Source organism: Nylanderia fulva, unplaced genomic scaffold, assembly GCF_048542155.1.
Source record: "Nylanderia fulva isolate GAGA-0341 unplaced genomic scaffold, ASM4854215v1 Scaffold12, whole genome shotgun sequence".
Classification (NCBI taxonomy): Eukaryota; Metazoa; Arthropoda; class Insecta; order Hymenoptera; family Formicidae; genus Nylanderia; species Nylanderia fulva.
Genome location: NW_028189409.1, coordinates 52,554 through 72,801, shown reverse-complemented (window position 1 = coordinate 72,801; position 20,248 = coordinate 52,554). Strand labels below are relative to the sequence as shown.

Here is a 20,248-nt window from a genome sequence, read left to right as displayed (position 1 = left end):
CGCCTGACGCACGGCAATTTTCCGATATTTGGCGTGCGTAAGGTACATCGGTAGAGTCGCCGTCAAAATACACTGTGACGCATAAGTATACAAAAACTTACATCGTAACAGTTGATGTATATTTTGCAAAGTGTAAAATATTTATAATTAATAAACGAAGTCTCGAACGCAATTTTGTCATTCTTGATTTTCGTCTTATTTTATCATGTAGAATCACTCCTTACATTTTGGCCCACCTGTTACCGAACACCCTGTATATATATATACTTACATACATACATATATATATATGTATATATACTAGCTTCTCACCTCGCATTTTGCGCGGGCCTCAAAGTCTTTTCCCAACATTGACCCCGCTATTATTAATGTTCACACAATTTTTCATTTTACAAAACTTTGTATACATTTGTCGTAAAAGATTTCGGATTTCCTTTAATGTTGCAAATTTTTCGGGGTGTGCGACGATGTGGTTTTTAAGTACTCTTTAGACTTTTTAAGTCTGTCTATATGTCCGTCTGTCTGTCTGACCGCGAATTATTTATACATTTGTGAACCAATTTTCGTGAAACAGGTATCAAAATGTTTTTATATAAATAAATATGCAATTGCGTGGGTAGGTGCGTGGGTTTAAAAATTTTGAAAATTTTACTACCAATTTTGAAAATATCAATCAATAAATTTGTGAATACGTGGGTGGAAACGTAAAAAAAACCATCGCCACACTTTAGAAAAAATTTGCAAAATTTGGTACTAACTTCGAAAAAATTGGTCCATAAATATGCGATTGCGTGGGTGGGTGCGTGGGTAATACGTGCATAGATGCATGAGTAGGGGTGTAAAAATTAAAAAACTATATTGTCACCATCTTTGAAAAATATTTTTATGCGATCAATAAATTTGTAAATGCGTGAGTGGGTGTGTGGGTGGGTGAAAATTTAAGAAAAAACCACGTCGTCACACTATCTGAAAAATTTGCAAAATTTTGGTACCAATTTCGAAAAAATCGGTCCATAAATATGTGTTTGCGTGGGTGGGTGCATAGGTGATGCATGGATAGATGCGTAAGTAAAGGTGTAAAAATTAAAAAACCATATCATCACCATCCTTAAAAAATTTAGAAAATTTTACTATCAATTTTTAAAATATCAATCAATAAATTTGTGAATGCGTGCGTGGGTGGATAGAAACTTAAAAAAACCTATAACGATCTAGTCGTTACTATCGTCTTGCGGGTCGATCATCCGCTCGCCACGTGAGGCTCTGGCGCCTAAGGCATCCTCTAAATGCCTCACTCCGGGGGCGCCCCACTCCTGCGCCACCGCGATTACTGACGCTACCCCCGCCGTGTGCTCAGCGTATGGTGAGGGCTCTGCGACCGGATATATAAGTCGGCTCCGCGGATGAGCCCGTTCCAAACTCCTATACCAGGCAGTGGGTTTCTCGCTGTTAGGCCGGACTTCTCAGTTTCTGGTTCCTTCCTTTTGCATCGGGCAACGGGTTTCCCGCTGTTAGACCGGGCTTTCCGGTTTCTTCCTGCTACAAGCTGGGCGACGGGCTTCTTGTCGTTGGGCCGGGCTTTCCGGTTTCCGGAGTACCCTGTCTCCATTACGTTGTACATATCGGGTAGCTTGTAAGTCCTTTCCGGACACCGTCAAGGTTATACGCCTCCGTTATATTATATCCAGTCTCCGTATATCGAGTCATTTGTAAGTCCTTCCGGACACTGTCAAGGCTATATGCCTCTGCTGTATTATATCTAGTTTTCGTATACCTGGTCGCTTGTACGTCCCTTCCGGACACCGTTGTAGCATTCTTCATCCACACCTTTCATTTACACTCTACACTTTTATTACACCTTACACTTTTCACTGCACTTTTACACTTTTTACATCTTTATACATTTGTAATAACTTCAATTCATTAATATACATAATGTTTTTAAGAAAAATCAATATTTCCATAACAACACATTCATTCATTTATTTGTTACATATTAATTCTTTTTGTTCTTTCGCTTTATACTTTCAATGAATAAACATTACTTTTTCAAAGATCTGGTGAATTTATTTATAAGTCGCTACATTTTTGGTGACCCCGACGTGATATTAAAGCCGACGTGATATTAAAGCCGACGCATTTTAAAGGCTGATGCGGAATAAGTGCCAAGTGATCGTCGTAGACTTCTGCGAAATATTATCATCGCTTGGAAGAATTGCTGGATATCCTGATTTTAAGAGATTCATTCTCCGGATCTTTGAAACATCAGAGGCAGATTAGTCCTTCACGGAAATTCTCAAATCATTTTATCGGATTCCTGGAACAAGAGGAAAATGCCAATCGATAGATCACCAGTTAGACCCTGTTCGGATACACAGGTTGATATGGATTTGGCGAGCGGATCAAATCAGGTTGGATCGAATAATATTAATATTTTACCTTCTCAAACTGGACATCAGGTGAGTGATACTATGTTACAAATTCACTCAAATGAGTTTCGTTTATTAAAACTATCGACTTTCTGGCATAAACAACCTAAACTCTGGTTTGCTTCTATTGAAAGTGAGTTTACGGTTTATCGAATTCGATCAGATAATATTAAATATAGTTCTGTCATTCGTCATCTTGATGAACAAGCCTTAATAAACATATCTGAAGTCATTGAAAATCCACCTGAAACAGATAAATATAATTATTTAAAGAAAATATTAATAAATCGCTTTACGGATTCAGAGGAAAAACGTTTGAGACAAATATTAGCTGGAATTGAACTTAATGATAAAAAGCCTTCGGAATTACTTCGAAAAATTCGTCATTTATCTGGAGGATCTTTAGCGGATAGTGTTTTGCAAATGATTTGGCTTTAACGCTTACCACATAGAATTCAAACGACTTTAGCCGTAGTAGAGGATGTTCCTCTTGTTAAACTTGCGGAATTAGCCGATAAAATTGCTGATCGGGACGGCGGTTTGCAAGTCGCGGAAATTTCCAATAATACAAGTAATAAATCTTCGGATTTCGCGGATTTGCTACGAAGAATCGAAGCTCTTGAAGTTTCTCGTCGTCGAGATCGTTCCAAAAGCCGGTCTAGAGAGAATAGAAGATTTAGATCGTTATCGCGTAACAAAGACAAATCAAATAAAAATATTAAAGATACATCAATTTGTTTTTACCATAAGAAGTTTGGTGATAAGGCTAAACGATGTACTTTACCTTGTTCTATGTCCAAAACATTCTTGGCTTCACAGGAAAACTAAAAACGCCGCTTAAGACTGAGGCTGCTTACGACGGTGTTTCTAACAATCGCCTCATTATTTTCGACAGACATTCAAATTTGAATTTTCTTGTCGATACGGGCGCTGATATATCGTTGTTACCTAAAAAGGTTTTATTGAAGCCGTGGCATACTAATTTAAAACTTTTTGCCGCAAATGGTACTCAAATTAATACTTACGGTTCTAAAACTTTAATTTTGAACCTCGGTTTAAGGAGAGAATTCAAATGGAAATTTTGTGTCGCGGATATTCAACGTCCTATTTTAGACGCCGATTTCCTTTGTCATTTTAATCTCCTAATTGACATTAAAAACAAGAAATTGATTGATAATGTTACCGGTCTTATGAATACTGGAAAAATTCAAGAAGTTGCACATTTGTCAATTTTTACCACATCTCCTGATTCTGTGTACCACAAATTTTTAACCGAATTTCCAGGACTCACCCGTTTTTCTCCAATTTCCTCGGTAAAAACACATGGTGTTGAACATCATATCGTTACGGAAGGTTCTCCTAAATTTTCGACTCCCAGAAGACTTACTCCTGAGAAACTTAAATGTGCCAAGAAAGAATTCAAGTCTATGATGGAGCAAGGAATTTGCAGGCCTTCAAGCAGCTCCTGGGCAGCCCCTCTACATATGGTACCTAAAAAGGAACAAAATTCTTGGAGACTGTGTGGTGATTATCGTGCACTCAATTCAGTGACTATCCCGGATCGTTATCCCTTACCTCATATTCAAGATTTTTCTTCTTCACTTTTTGGTAAGAATATCTTTTCTAAAATCGACTTAGTTAAAGCGTACTATCAAGTACCCGTCGCTAAAGAAGATATTCACAAAACAGCTGTCACTACTCCATTTGGGCTTTTTGAATTTGTCGTAATGCCTTTCGGTTTACGAAACGCAGCCCAAACTTTTCAACGGCTCATGAACTCTTTACTTAATGATTTGAGTTTTGCCTTTTGTTATCTTGATGACATTCTTATTGCTTCTAAAGATGAGAAAGAACATATTGCTCACTTACGCATTATTTTTGATCGTCTTCAACAAGCTGGAATGACAATCAATGTCGCTAAATGTCTTTTCGGTCAAAGCGAGATTTCTTTTCTTGGTTACTTAGTTTCTAACCAAGGAGTTAAACCTACATCCGAAAAAGTGAAATCAATTATTGATTATCCTAAACCTAAGACACTTCATGAATTACGCAGATTCTTAGGAATTATCAATTATTATCGTCGCTGTCTCAAGGATGCTGCAAATCATCAAGCTCTGTTAACAGAATATTTAAAGGACAGTCGCAAGAGGGATAGAAGAATTATTTCTTGGACTAAAGAAGCGGAATTAGCTTTCGAGTCATGTAAAGAAGAACTTTTACAAGTTACTACCCTTTCTCATCCTGCTCCTCATGCTCCTCTTATTTTAACTTGTGATGCTTCTGACTTTGCTGTTGGTGCATCACTTGAACAGTCTATTGACGACGATATCAAACCAATAGCATTTTTCTCAAAGAAACTAGACAAAGCTCAAAGAAATTATAGCACTTATGATAGAGAACTTCTTAGCATTTATTTGGCTATTAAACATTTCAGGCATTTTGTTGAAGGAAGACAATTGATTATCAGAACTGATCATAAACCTTTGATTTTTGTTTTCCGTCAGAAATTGGATAAAGCGTCACCAAGACAGATCAGACAATTGGACTTTATTGCTCAATTCTCTACAAATATTACCTATATTTCTGGAAAAATGAATTCAGTTGCTGATGCTCTGTCAAGAATTGAATCTATTTCAATGCCTATTATAGTTTCTTTAGAAGAACTTGCTAATTATTAGAAAGAAGATGAAGAACTTCAAGTTTTACTTTCTTCAAATTCTTCACTTCTGTTGAAGAAACTTATTCTTTCAGGATCAACCATACCTATTTATTGTGATTGCTCTTCGGAATTAATTCGTCCATATGTTCCTAAACTCTTACGCAAGAAAATTTTTGATGTTGTTCATGGACTCGCTCACCCCAGCGGCAGATTGACATCTAAACAATTACTACTGAAATTCATTTGGCCTTCTTTGAAGAAAGATGTGAAGGAATGGACTCGAACTTGTCTTCCATGTCAACGTGCGAAGATTTCAAGACACACCAAGAATTCTCCAATTAAGATTGCAATTCCTGATCAACGCTTTCAGCATGTGCATTTAGACATTGTTGGACCACTTCCTATTTGTCAAAATTACCGTTATTGTCTTACTATGATTGATCGTTTTTCCAGATGGCCTGAAGCTGTTCCTATTTCTGAGATTTCTGCTGAAACTATTTCTACAACATTTTATTCACATTGGGTAGCACGTTTTGGTTCTCCTATCGGCATTATAACAGATCAAGGTCCTCAGTTTGAAGCAGCTTTATTCAAAGCTTTAACAAACCTAATTGGATGCCAAAGGATTAGAACTTCTGCTTATCATCCTGCTTCAAATGGAATTCTGGAAAGATGGCATAGGACTTTGAAAGCAGCGATTATGTGCCACGAAACAACCAACTGGGTAGAATCTTTACCTTCAGTTCTTTTGGGATTACGTTCGTGTTTCAAAGAAGATTTAAAAGCTTCACCTGCAGAACTTCTTTATGGATCCACTCTTCGTATTCCTGGAGAATTTTTCATTGAAGAAGATTTTCCTGCAGATCCTGAAATCTTTCTTGAAAAACACAGGATTCATATGAGGAATATCAGATCATCTCCTACAAGTCATCATTGCAAAAGATCACCTTTTGTTCACAAGAATCTTTTTGATTGTACTCATGTTTGGATTCGAGAAGATACTGTTAGGAAGTCACTACAACCTCCTTATTCTGGCCCTTTTCCTATTGAGAAACGTATCTCTGATCATTTATTTGCAGTTAATGTTTCAGGAAGAGTTGTCAATATTTCGACAGAACGTCTCAAGCCAGCCTTCATTCCTAGAACTTCAGATTCTACTGAACTTTCTACCAGATCTTCAGCTCCTGTTCCTGCTATTTCAACTCCTGTTCCTGCTATTTCAACTCCTGTTTCTGCTACTTCAGCTCCTGTTCCTGCTACTTCAGCTCCTGTTTCTGCTACTTCAAATCCTTCTTCTTCTTCTACTGTTGGAAAAGCTTTACGCACCTACCCACCAAAGAAGAAAAAAGTCCATTTCGCAACGAATATCGTCACTTGGGGGGGAGTACTGTAGCATTCATCATCCACACCTTTCATTTACACTCTACACTTTTATTACACCTTACACTTTTCACTGCACTTTTACACTTTTTACATCTTTATACATTTGTAATAACTTCAATTCATTAATATACATAATGTTTTTAAGAAAAATCAATATTTCCATAACAACACATTCATTCATTTATTTGTTACATATTAATTCTTTTTGTTCTTTCGCTTTATACTTTCAATGAATAAACATTACTTTTTCAAAGATCTGGTGAATTTATTTATAAGTCGCTACACCGTCATTAAGCTATATGCCTCTGCTGTATTATATCTAGTCTCCATATACCGGATCGCTTGAACGTCCCTCCCGGACACCGTCATAAGACTATACGCCTCTGCTGTGTGATATCCAGCCTCCGTATACCGGCTTGTAAATCCTTTCCAGACACCGTCTTGGGCTATACGCCTCCACCGTATTATATCCGTTCTTTGTTATACTGTATATACCGGGTAGTTTGTAAGTCTCTTCTGGACACCGTCCCAGGCTATACGCCTCCGTTGTAGGGGATTCGATCCCCATTACATTGTATAATAGTTTGTACGTCCCGCCGGGACAAAATATATGTATACGATACTATTGCATTATATAGTCTCAGTCAGTACCACCTCTGGATGACTTGTAAGTCCCTGGTGGACAATCTACCTTTTATTTTCATTGAATAAATCATTTTGTCAAGGAATAAACGAGTCTGAGTCTTCCCTTCTCCTGGATCCTGGAACTGACGAGCCGATCCACGGCGTCGGAAAAGGAGCACCGTTACAAACCACATCGTCACACTCCCCGAAAAAAATTTAAAAACCGTATCGTCACCATCCTTGAAAATTCTTGAAAATTTTACTATCAATTTCGAAAACATTGGTCAATATATTTGTGAATACGTGGATGGGTGCGTGGGTGGATGGAAACTTAAAAAAAAATACATCGTCACACTCCCCAAAAAATTTGCAACATTTTGGTACCAATTTCGAAAAAATTGATCCATAAATATGCAATTGCGTGAGTGGAGGTGTAAAATTAAAAAAAAAACCACATAACATCCATCCCCAAAAAATTTGCAACATTTTGGTACCTGTTTCACAAAAATTGGTCCACAAATGTGGAAGTAGTTCGCGGTCAGATAGACAGACAGACAGACGATGCTTATACATATACTATTTAGCTTTTCGGACCGCGCGAAGCGCGGTCCTCATATAGCCTATATTAAATCCGTTTTAACACAAAAAATTAATTCTTTTTTTTTGTATTACCGTGAATTACTTCCACATTTGTTGTCCGACTTTCACGAAATTTATACCAAAATAAATGTTTAAATTTTTTTGTGGATAACTACTATGTTATCTATTTCTTTCTCCCAGATATTTTATTTTACACCGCGTTTTGCATATATTTAAATATTTATTATTGTATAAGATTTAACGTTGTAGGATGCCGGGTTAACGTGATCAAATAATTGTACGCGTTTTGAAACGGTTTAATTTAGTTTATTCACTTTCTACAAGTTCGTCGCGTACCTAGACTTATGTTTCTCGGCGCTCGCTCTCTCGAGGACTGACTCGAGGGCTGCGCGAATTTCGGAGCTCGCGTAGGGCGGCAGCCGATCGGGGTCCTCGATTGGACCATCGGAAAATCAGGCGATGTACACACGCCAATTAGCGGCGAGTGTACACGTTGGTTTCACGTGTTTCCTTGGCGTAAACACTAAGGAATTTAACAAAAAACATTCTAGAAAATTCGATCGTCCTCGAGGATTCGATCCGAAGAACAAATCTTCAACATACCGCCCGCCTCGTATGCGAACGAATGCGAAATAAAGTTAAACGAAGCGGGAACGAATCGTCGAGGAAGATGATTACAAAACATACAGGTGAAGACGACTCGCGCTGAGAAAGTCGTCTCGAAGATTACATAACTCTTACAAGTTAGCGGCTTTATCCGTTGCGGACGCGTTAGAGTTATCACGTATTGGCAGTCGGCATAATTGCGCAATAGGTCGTTTCAATGTGGACCGTGCGGTGCGTATGGTCACAACTCGAACGAGTCCATCAGATCCAGGATGGATCTGCTGTACTCGGGCAAGCTCCCATTTGCTCGGAGGGAGCACGGGACTTTTAACTAATACTAATTCGCCTATTGCGAAGTTAGGAGACTGCTTGCACCACTTGTTTCGCTGTTGAAGCGAATGTAAATAATCCTGTGACCAGGCACGCCACACGGTTTCCTGCATGGCACGGACTAGTTGCCATCGCGAGAGCCTACGCGGGTCGATCGCGAGTACCGATTCCTCCGGAACGGCTACGAGGGGCCGTCCAATCAGAAAGTGACCCGGGGTGAGCGCCGACAAGTCACCCGGGTCGTCACTAAGCGGAGCGATTGGTCGCGAGTTAAGGCACGCTTCTATTTTACATAGAAGCGTCGCGAGTTCAGCCCTCGAAAGTGTGTGGGAACCAACAGCGCGCCTCAGATGCGTTTTAAGGCTCTTGACTCCGGCCTCCCAAAGGCCGCCGAAATGTGGAGCGGCGGAGGGAATGAAATGCCAGTGCACTCCGTCGCCTGCGAGCGCGTTTCGCAATTCAGCATCCTTCGATAAGGATTGAAAGTGTCGATGGAGTTCGTGGTTGGCTCCATGAAAATTTGTGCCGTTGTCGCTATACATGTGACGCGGCAGACCTCTTCGGCTAGCGAACCTCTGATAGGCTGCAAGAAAGCCGGGCGTGGAGTAATCTTCCACTAATTCGAGGTGAATCGCCCTTGTAGCAAGACAAACAAACAGAGCGATATATACCTTTCTGGCCTTTTGCCCTCTGCCGACGAATGAAATTACGTGGAGTGGGCCGGCGTAATCAACCCCACAATGAGTAAAAGGCGCCGAAGGGGTGACACGAGCGGCTGGAACTGTCGCCCATGAACTGAGAAGACAATTTAGCCGCTTGACGAGTGCAGACTACACATTTTCGAATGTGCGCCTTTACTGAGCTGCGGCCTCCAATGATCCAGTATCGCTGACGCAGCACACGGAGTACTAGCTGTGTTCCCCCGTGGAGCGTGGATTTATGAGCGCGATCAATTAAGAGATCGGATAAGTGATGTTTCGGAATTATTATAGGATGTTGCTCGTCATAGCTGAGCGCGGAATTCGTCAACCGCCCGCCAAGACGGAGTAAAGAGTCCTCTCCTAGAAAAGGACTCAATCTGCTCAACAAGCTCGAATGCGGTATGGTGCCGTTATTCTTTAGTGAGCGCGTTTCCCGTTCGAAGAATCTCTGTTGCAGATAGCGCAACCAGAAGAGTTCCGCCCTCCTAAACTCGTCGGCGTTCAGAAAGGGGGATTGTTGGGAGCGAGACGCGCTCTTTTCTTTTACACGATGAATAAAGCGATTCATATAGGCAGTCACGCGGACAAGCTTGGTCCAAGTGGAAAACCTATATGGGAGTTCCCAACCCTCGGCCTCTTGAACATGGAGCGTCACAGGCCGTCTTCTTTCCACCGACACCTGCTGATCGGTGACAGAGTCGAGCGGAGCTGAGACATTCAGAATCGGCCACGCAGTTGATGGTTTCTGAAGCCATCGTGGACCGTTCCACCATAGCGGGTGAGTCACGAGCTCGGAGGCGGTCAAGCCGCGCGAGGCACAGTCCGCCGGATTATCGCGAAACGGAACGTGATTCCAACAAACGGAATCCAGACCGGTATGCACCTCGGATACGCGGTTAGCCACGTAGATGCTCCATTTTGATGGATGTTGACGGAGCCACGCGAGAGCGATGGTCGAATCCGTCCATCCGTATATTGGAATCGGAGGTAATTTCAATGATGTCAAGGTCCACTTGATTAGCCGGCTGAGGAGGACGATAGCGTTCAGTTCCAAGCGCGGGATGCTTACGGTTTTGATCGGCGCGACCTTTGTTTTAGCAGCGAGCAGAGTGATTTGAAACTTCGTTGGCGAAGGAAGCACTCGAATATAAACGACCGCCGCGTAAGCGCGGTTTGAAGCGTCGGCAAACCCGTGGATTTCGAACGCGAGGTTATTGGAATGTCGACCGGTCCAACGCGGTATTCGGACGCGGTTCAATGATTCTAAATCGTTGGTGTAGCTCTCCCAACGATCGCGCAACTCCTCTGGAAGAGGGGAGTCCCAATCACATTTGAGAAGCCATAATTCTTGTAGCAAGATTTTCGCGGTTACGACAACCGGAGCAGCCCATCCTAGTGGGTCGTATAATTTTGCCGTGAACGAGAGAACGGAACGTTTCGTGTGCGTAACCGATCTCAACAGAGTTATCACGAATTTGAACGCGTCCTCTTTAGCAAGCCATGAAAGCCCGAGAACCTTGAGATTATCGTCCTTTACGAGTAAATGATCGGTGACTTCCGGCTGATGAGCCGAAAGTCCTTGAAAAAGAGAGGAGGCATTAGAAGCCCACTTTCGTAGTTGAAAACCTCCCTTTCGCAGGATCTCAACTAGTTGGACACGAGCTTCTATCAATGAAGTCGTATCGTCCGCGCCAAAGAGTGCATCGTCCATGTAGAGGGACTCGCTGAGAATTGGAACAGCCGCGGGATAGTTGTCGCCTTCATCTAGAGAAAGCTGTTTCAGTACCCTCATTGCGAGGTATGGAGCGGGGGCGAGCCCGTACGTTACAGTGAGAAGGCGATAGTGTTCAATCGGCCCATCGGCCGACGATCGCCATAAGATTCTTTGAAAATCCGCGTCAGACGGATGCACGAGAATTTGGCGGAACATTTGAGCAATGTCCGCCGTGTAAACAAATTGCCATTGACGCCAGCGCAATAATATAGCGGAGAGGTCTTGCTGCAGTCTCTGACCGATCAGTAAGTGATCGTTAAGCGAAGTCTTATTGCTCGTTTTGCACGAAGCGTTGAAGACAGCGCGCAATTTCGTAGTGCAACTCGAGTCGCGCAAAACGGGATGATGAGGAATATATACCGGCTCGAACTCGGAGCGGTCAGATAATTCCACCTTCCTCATGTGACCGAGCGAATTGTACTCTCGTAAGAACTCGTTGTACTGCGCGTGAAGTTCAGGACGAAGCCGTAGCTTTCCTTCCATTTTATTATAAAGCGAGGTTGCAATGTGCAAAGAATCACCGATTTTTATCGGGAAATCATGCCTGAAGGGCAATCGAACCGCATAGCGTCCCTGAGGGGTACGATAGTGGTTGGCGATGAAATGAGCCTCGCACCTCTCCTCCTCCGTGAGGGGGACAGGCCGCGAGATCTTCTCATCTTCCCAGAACTTCTGGAGAAGAGAGTGCGTGCTTTGTTCCAACACGCAGTTTAATACAGATGCTTGAGCAGTAGTAGTCGGCCTACTATTTGTGGGGCCGGAAAGGATCCAACCGAGAGCGGTCAATTGCGCTGTCGGAGTTCCAATAGGACCTTGACGGACATCGCGCTTCAGAAGCGAGCCGTAAAGGTCAGCACCGATCAACAAATGAATTTGATGTTGACTGGAAGGATCAGGGTCAGCAAAAGATAGACCCTGTAAATGAGGCCACGCATCGAAGGGCTGAATCCGCGAGGCAGCGTATGAAGTAATGCGTTGAAAAATGTAAGCCGTCAGAGGAAAGCTCGGATCGGCTTGAGCACACGGGGTTAACTGTAGTTTTACGCGCAATTTCGCAGTACCCGTGTATTTTTCGCCGAAGCATTTAATTTGTAAATCGGCTCGTTGCCATTTAGTGCGCAACGCCTGTGAGAGCGATTCTGATATAAAGCTAAAAGTGGATCCTTGATCCAACAACGCGCGAACCTTTAAGCAGCGACCCTCCCCGGTGTGGAGGTCGACCCATGCGGTCGCCAAAAGGACATTTGGATGTTCCTGAAGCGAGGGGGGTACTATCTGGACGGCCGCAATCGTATTGACCGTTTGATTAGTAGTCGCATTAGATGCGGCTTGTGACGCAGATTCGGAGATAGTAGCCTCGGAACTGGCTAAGTTATCGGAGGCATTTTGATTTGCCGCTGAATGCAGCAATGTGTGATGCGAGCGACGACATTGTCTGCACCGATATTTGCTCGGGCATTTCGACGGGAAATGTCCGGACTTTAAGCAGTTAAAGCAGAGTTTATGCTGGCGCGCGAGAGCAAAGCGCTGTGAAGCTGATTTCTTCGCGTAGTCTTCGCATTTCGAAACGTGATGCTCACCGGAGCAACAAATACATTTAAAGGCAGTCACGTTGTTTACTGTTAAACGCGGTTTATCATTTTTCGAAAAACCGGAGTCCTTGCTTGAATCGGCAAAGTCCGACAATCCGCGTATACGGAGAGTTAAAAACTCATTAAGCTCCTGATAAGAAGAAGGCTCATTTTGTTTGATTCGCCTTAAATTCCATTCGGTACGTGTTCTCGCGCTAAACTTTTGCGTTATTGTATAAACAAGAATGTCGTCCCATTGTTCTACCGGACGATCGAGATTTTTTAACGCGGCTAACGATGCAGACACTGTGTCGCGCAATTTTCGCAAATCGCTTACAATCTTGCTTTTTATAACCGGAAGGCTAATAAACGTGTGTAAATGAGCATAGATTAACGCTTGCTTATCGTCGTATTCATTGGTTAACAATTGCCAGGCAGATTCGTAATTCGCATCAGAAATTTTTAAATTATTGATCAGCAAGGAAGCGTCTCCCGTTACGCTCGTTTTTAAGTAATGAAATTTTTGTGAATTTGAAAGAGCGTCGTTACTTACTACAAGAGATTCGAAAATGTTTCGGAAATTTTCCCAATCGGTTAATTTCCCAGAAAACTTTGGCAGCGCGATGCGTGGCAATTGGAAGCAATGATTATTTGTTTCGCGAACGGAGGAATCGGAACTACGATCGGTAAACGGAATTGTATTAGGAGATAATCGACTTATCGTATCTTGCAGCAGATCGGCCGTGTCGATGTAGACATCCTCAGCTCTCAGGAACTCTTCCAGAGTGAAATACGGCAAGGTCGTTTGCTGCTCCGTGGTCGTCTTTTGAAGCAGTTTGACATGAAGGCCGCGGCAGGCGGCCCAGTGCTCCTCCAACTTGGCAAGCCTACTTCGCGTCTTGGCGAGTGTCACGTTGGATTTGGCCAGCTTCTTGAAGTTGACGAGATCTCGTTTGATCTCGTCAATACAAGCTCCCTGCTCGATGAGCAGGTCACTCACGACAGTCGACATGATTATCGATGCCGGATTGTTGAATCGTTTATCGATTATTCGCTACTGAAGCGAAATCTTCAAGCGCGCGCGCGGACTTGAAGCGCCCGCTGATTGACGCGCGAGAGAGAGAGAGAGAGAGAGAGTCCGAGCGCGAGCTAGCGCACCGTCTCGTTAAGCCGTTATCGGCTGTCTTTCTCACACGAAGCGATTGCGTGGCGCGTGATAGCGGCGTCGAAATTGCAAATCGCGTGGTTTTTTTTTTAAATCTTAGAAACGTCGAAAATCACCGGGATGATCGAGAGAGTCAAGAGATATGCACGACGCGGACGCGTGATAGCGGCGTCGAAATAGCGAGTCGCGCACTTTTTTAAATGTTTAGAAACGTCGAAAATCAACAAGATAATCGAGAGAGACACAGAGTGATGCACGACGGCGGACGCGTGATAGCGGCGTCGAAATAGCGAGTCGCGCACCTTTTAAAATGTTTAGAAACGTCGAAAATCACCAAGATGATCGAGAGAGTCACAGAGAGATGCACGACGCGTACGCGTGCTAGCGGCGTTCGCGGTCGTTTACACTTCGGTCTGCGAGAGTCAAAAGTCAGTGAGAAAAATGCACTGGTTAAGATTCACCGGTGCGGTGCGCGTGATAGCGGCGCACGTTCACTGAGAGTCACTGTTAATCAGTACGAGTCACGATTAATCATTGAGAGTCACTGCGAATACCGTAACGCAAAGCGCGTGCTTGCGGCGCTTGCGGATAACTCGCGTATGTTCACCGCACTCAATTAAAAATCACTGGCGCGTGATAGCGGCGCCGGAGTTGAGAGTCACTGAGCGCGAGTAGCGGAGTACACGTGCAGTCACTAATCTCGAACGGCGTTTAACTGCCGTCCGAATGCAAGATTGCAAAGCGCGTGATAGCGGCGCTTGCACTGCAAGTGACACTTCAACGTCGAAATTCTGTCTACTCAAATGCAGAATTCGATGTACACCGGGTACGTGAGGGCGCGTGACCGTCACGTGGCCGGAGCGCCGCGGCTTAGGCCGGAGCGACGGCAGGCGCGCGGCCGAGAGAGCCGCAGCTAGAGAGAGAGAGAGCGAGCGAGAGAGCTTCGGAGCGCGCGGCGTGATACCGTCTCTCTCGCTCTTCACGTCTTGGAGAGAGCGCGAGAGAGAGAGAGAGATAGACTGTTTCGGAGCGCGCGCGACGGCTTGTTGTCTTGTAGCGCGATCTCACTCCCGCACACGGAGGTTTTCTACTCTAAACGAGAACGCGTAATTAGCGTATTTCTCTTGCCGCGGATCACTGCGTTTTTAAATTTACTGCCCCGATATAGGCACACGAGGCAGAAATTGTCAATTGTTCGAATAAGGTACGAAACGAAGGAGCCCGTTCTTTTCGCGATTTCACTATCACTCGATCGGTTTTTAACATCCGGCTCGAAGGACCATTTTTTATATGTATAAGATTTAACGTTGTAGGATGCCGGGTTAACGTGATCAAATAATTGTACGCGTTTTGAAACGGTTTAATTTAGTTTATTCACTTTCTACAAGTTCGTCGCGTACCTAGACTTATGTTTCTCGGCGCTCGCTCTCTCGAGGACTGACTCGAGGGCTGCGCGAATTTCGGAGCTCGCGTAGGGCGGCAGCCGATCGGGGTCCTCGATTGGACCATCGGAAAATCAGGCGATGTACACACGCCAATTAGCGGCGAGTGTACACGTTGGTTTCACGTGTTTCCTTGGCGTAAACACTAAGGAATTTAACAAAAAACATTCTAGAAAATTCGATCGTCCTCGAGGATTCGATCCGAAGAACGAATCTTCAACAATTATATATTTTTATTTTTATTTTCTTGTTTATTTTAATTTCCACACAATTTCATATTTTTTAAATATAAAACATTATTTTAGTTAATATATACTTTAAATATTTTTTTTATTACTTAATTATTATATCCTTTTTTACATTTTATTCAATTTTTTTTTATTTCTAATGTACCCACCGCTAACCCGCTATTATTAGCTCTCATACAATTTTATTTCTTCAATTTACAAAATTTCCCTGTATATTACATTTTTTGTAAAACATTTTTCACTTTCTTCAATTAAATGTCCTTGATTGCTACATTCATCAATTTTAATTTTTACACTTTCTCTTTTTGTTGCTCTAGAAAATGCTACATAAAGTTGACCATGAGCAAATACAGGATGTGGCAAATAAATCCCAATTTTTTCTAAACTTTGTCCTTGTGATTTATTTATTGTCATAGTAAATGACACTCGAATAGGAAACTGTCTTCGTTTAAACTTAAATGGCAGTTCCAAATCATTTGTAATTAAATCTATCCTCGGAATCATAACAATTTGTCCTCGAGCAGGACCTGTTATAACTTCTACATAAATTATATTATTTTTCAAATTAGTTACAATAAATCTTGTACCATTACAAAGTCCTTTTTTAGTATTTAAATTTCTTAATCAGATTACTGTAGCACCAACTTTTATTTTAAGCCAATGAACTGGCATTCCAGAAGGTGTCAGTGAGTTTAGAAACTCAGTTGGAAAATTTAATTGCTCCTGTGGATCATCACTTACAATACAGTCAATAGAGAGATACTCCTTTTCTTCTCCTTCTATTAGACAAAAAATTTCATCATTAATTTTGAAAGTATCCTCATTTTTAGAACAAAGAATCGCTCGATCTTGATTTACTCTAATCCTTTTCAGGGTAATTCTAACACCAAAAATCTCATTAATAAGAGATTCTTTTGATATAAAATTTTGTGGAATTTCAATCGTGTCTAGATTTAGTTCATCTGTATTTGATAATTTACCATCTCCGAGTTGCATTAACCAATTTGCAAATTCTTTTTCTTCCGCAGTTCTCATATTTTGCTGTAATTTAACCTTAATTACATTTCTCCATATAGAGTTGTATTTTACAGTTGATTCAATTATCGCTGTTTTGTGTACATGAGGTACTACTGGAAGATTTTGTCTGAAATCTCCTGCAAATAAAATTACTTTTCCTCCAAATGGTTGATGATTCTTCATTAAATCCTTGAAAAGTTTATCAACTGCTGTTAAGGCATGTCCAACAGTCATGCTCACTTTATCCCATATGATTAAATTGGCATTGATCAAATCTCGTGCAGCTTGAGAATTTCCTCTAATATTTGATTTAGCTGCATTATCAATTGGAATTGTAAGCTTAAACAGATAATGATAAGTTCTTCCTCCTTTCAGAAGTGTGGCTGCAATTCCAGTTGAAGCACATGGAAGAATTATTTCATTTCTTCCTCGAATAACACTTAGAAATGTGTTAAATAGATAGGTTTTACCTCTTTCTGCAAACCCGTCAATAAAAAACAAACGCTTAGGTTCATTTTCATTTTCAATTGCTCGCATTACTATATCATACACGTATTTTTGCTGATCATTTAGTGTAGATAATAAATAATCACCACGTATTTTTTCTTCATCTACATTATACTCTGTTTCGTAAATATTTATTTCAGTTGGATTTGGTAATTGAAATTTCTCACAACTACTTCCATTATTTATTAGAATTTGTTGTATATGGTTTAACTCCATATTTTCGGGATTTACAACATTATTATTTACAAAGTCCTCAATCATAAAATCTTTGTATTTATTCCAAATTGTTGGTACATCTATTGGATTTCCAAAGATGCAAATGTAAGCAAATAATTCTCGAAGTTGTGCAGGCATATTCGATTCTGTTGCTTCCTCCATCGTTTTTCCTCAAAAGTCATCAGTTTCTATTAAATTTTTTGCAATTGCTGCATCCTTAAACGTATTATAAAGAATTTCATTTATATTTCTCAAATCTTTAAAACATTTTGCTCCAGTCACATGTAGTAGAAGAAGACGGAGATAAAATCTTTCAATATCTTTTATGCTTACTGTATACAGTCTTGAAATTATTTTTTCACCACCTTTTTTACGTGGCTTCCACTTAGTTTCTTTTTTATTATAAACATAATGATAAGAAATATCTGTATAAAGATAATTTACTGCAATTTCATCATATTGATTTAATTTGAACCATGCAGTCAGCGTAGTATCTCGATTTAGCTCTCTTTGAGCAGCTTGTTCTTCATTTCCTGCTCGAAAATAAACCATTTGGCGATCAGGCAAATGAACTGCCAATCTTATTACTGTATGAGATTTCATGAACAGATCATATCCGTTAAGTCTCCATTGCTTCTGGAGCAAATCCTTTATGAACCCTATCCCTTATGAATCCTATATTTATATAGATATTTTACGCTCTTCACTGATGAACATATTTCTAAATTAATATGTCGATTATATTTCATGATTAAATATGGTAAATACGGCACCACCCATCGATTATCCACTTCTTTATTTCTAACAATGTATTTTCTTTCAATATTCCTACGTTGATAGATGGGATATTTATTTACATTAGCATTAGTTTTATCACAAAATTCTTTTGGAAAACCTTTTAAACATTTTTCATCGTCCTCAGTGCAAGGATATCTCCTCGAGGGATCTCCACATGGACCGTGAATCATGTGTTTCAAAACTTTTTCATTAAGTTCTGAATATTTTTCTTTATTAGGAATTTCAGCCCATACCATCATATCAATGACTTCTTGAAGTCGGGGCTTATCTTCATCGCTCAACATTGCAAGTAAATGCAAATGTGGAAGTCCTCTTTTTTGAAATTCAATTACTCCTGCATAAGCTATAACATTTCCAAAAATTTTATTTTGAGATAGATCTTCTAAAACCTCTTTTACATCCAAGTGTTTTAACTACTAAATCAGGTCGAAACTCTATTAGACATCCAGCCAGGTTATCCTTAATTTCTGGACATTGAGGATTGCAAGTCATTATAAGAAAAATGTCTGGTTTACCAAACTTTTCTACCAAAGACGTGGCATTTTGATATCTTTCTTGCATGTTCCTTGGACTGCCCATAAATAAAGATGGTAATATTACATTCTACTGTAATTCCTTTATTTTGTGATCAATTATCAAGGTGATCCATTAATCCTAAATACAGTTCAACTCTTAATTGAGGTTGATTCATTTTAATATAATTAAGCCTATATACATATATATATATATATATATGTATATATATTGTGACGTGACAATTTGAGATTGTCCGTCACAAGGCCCGAACGGGTCGATCGGAGAGGGTACGGGACCTCTACTCCCCCGAGGTACCGGGGGAGAGAGAGAGAGAGAGAGAGAGAGAGAGAGAGAGAGAGAGAGAGAGAGAGAGAGAGAGAGAGAGAGAGAGAGAGAGAGAGAGAAGCATCATTTATTGAGCGCTCTGGGACAAATCCCCTCAAGCGCATAATGCTGGCTTACATAAGTAGATAACAGCATTGTATAAAATTATTCAAAGTGACCAACTAACATAACTTGTACATATACAATAGAACATGAAATAACTAATTTAATAATTTTTGACTAGAAATATATTATGAGCAAAATTGAGAACCGAAATGCATATTACAGGTTTGAGTCGGCGGAAATTTCCAGTAAATATTTATTTAGTTCTTGTTTGAATTCGGCCTCGGCTATAAGAATTCGAAGCCGATTTGGGAGGTTATTCCATAATCTAGCCACGCTCAGGCTAAAGGAGCATTTGTAGAACTCCGTTCGACAGTGAGGTATCAAGAGCAAGCTTTCAGCAGTCGCAGCAGCTCTACTGGTAATTGCAGGCCTGTACTTGAATTGTTCGTAAATGTGTTTTGGCAGTTTATTTCTCAAAATATCAAATAGCAGGCTTAGCGCTTGATAGTTTCTTTTGTCTCCAATCTTAAGCCATCGAAGTCTAGAGTAATATGGTGTAGTGCTGACATCTGCACGAATACGGAATATAAATCTGATGCAGGCATTTATTACGCGGTATAGTTTGAGATCGAGTTCCACAGTGACGTTCGTAAAGGCAGCGTTGCAATAATCGATTTGCGGGAAGACTAGTGTTTCAATTGGTCTTGTTTTTAGAGCATCAGGTAATAATTGCGCACACAACTTGAGCCTGTATAACGTCAAGCGGACCTTGCCTGTTGTATAGGAGACTTGTCGATCCCAGGACAGAGCGTTAGAGATCCACACACCTAGGTACTTGATGTGAGTTGAATATTCTATTGATGTGTCGGCAACCGTAATTCGTGGAGTAGTCTCAAGATCTATCGCATTAAAGTACCTCGAGGTTCCCATTATGATTGATTGAGTTTTGCCCGCATTCAGAATCAGCTTATTAGAGACTGCCCAGTGTAGGATGGCATCAACATCTTTATTGACTTTCGTATTCTTTTCTCAAGGTCAGCAGGCCTGTAGTGATGGAAGATTTGCGCATTGTCAGCATAAATGTTGAGTTGACAATATCTTAAAACTTCCCCAAGATCAGCCAGGTATAGTGAGAACAGCAATGGACCCAGCACTGAGCCCTATGGAACGCCCATCTTCGTGGCCATTCTAGTTGACATTCGATCATTCACATTGTCATGCACCACCTGGGATCTTTAGTCAGATATGTGTAGATCCAGTTAAGCACGCCCC

At 41.2% G+C, this 20,248-nt stretch overlaps 3 protein-coding genes and 1 long non-coding RNA gene across 4 annotated transcripts; all 4 read right to left on the bottom strand.

The window, feature by feature from the left end:
* Positions 1–2,602: 2,602 nt before the first annotated feature.
* LOC146724687 (uncharacterized) lies at positions 2,603–3,621 on the bottom strand. The gene is made up of 4 exons (XR_014926536.1): positions 3,455–3,621; positions 3,214–3,377; positions 2,875–3,087; positions 2,603–2,673 (listed from the first exon to the last, which is right to left on the bottom strand). It is a non-coding gene; the product is annotated as an uncharacterized LOC146724687 (long non-coding RNA).
* Positions 3,622–8,432: 4,811 nt separating this feature from the next.
* On the bottom strand, positions 8,433–9,173 carry LOC146724686 (uncharacterized). The gene has a single exon (XM_085490244.1). It carries the CDS (start codon positions 9,171–9,173, stop codon positions 8,433–8,435), a length of 741 nt encoding a protein of 246 aa, XP_085346370.1.
* Positions 9,174–9,360: 187 nt separating this feature from the next.
* LOC146724685 (uncharacterized) lies at positions 9,361–13,689 on the bottom strand. Its single transcript, XM_085490243.1, has one exon. The coding sequence runs from the start codon at positions 13,687–13,689 to the stop codon at positions 9,361–9,363; it is 4,329 nt and encodes a 1,442-aa protein (XP_085346369.1).
* A 5,503-nt stretch (positions 13,690–19,192) lies between these two features.
* Positions 19,193–19,906, bottom strand: LOC146724684 (uncharacterized). Its single transcript, XM_085490242.1, has one exon. The coding sequence runs from the start codon at positions 19,904–19,906 to the stop codon at positions 19,193–19,195; it is 714 nt and encodes a 237-aa protein (XP_085346368.1).
* Between the last annotated feature and the right edge of the window lie 342 nt (positions 19,907–20,248).

Bases quoted from the DNA above. Each gene is read 5' to 3' on its own strand.
- LOC146724686 (XM_085490244.1), bottom strand. From the start codon at position 9,173: ATGTATAGCGACAACGGCACAAATTTTCATGGAGCCAACCACGAACTC.
- LOC146724685 (XM_085490243.1), bottom strand. From the start codon at position 13,689: ATGTCGACTGTCGTGAGTGACCTGCTCATCGAGCAGGGAGCTTGTATT.
- LOC146724684 (XM_085490242.1), bottom strand. From the start codon at position 19,906: ATGGGAACCTCGAGGTACTTTAATGCGATAGATCTTGAGACTACTCCA.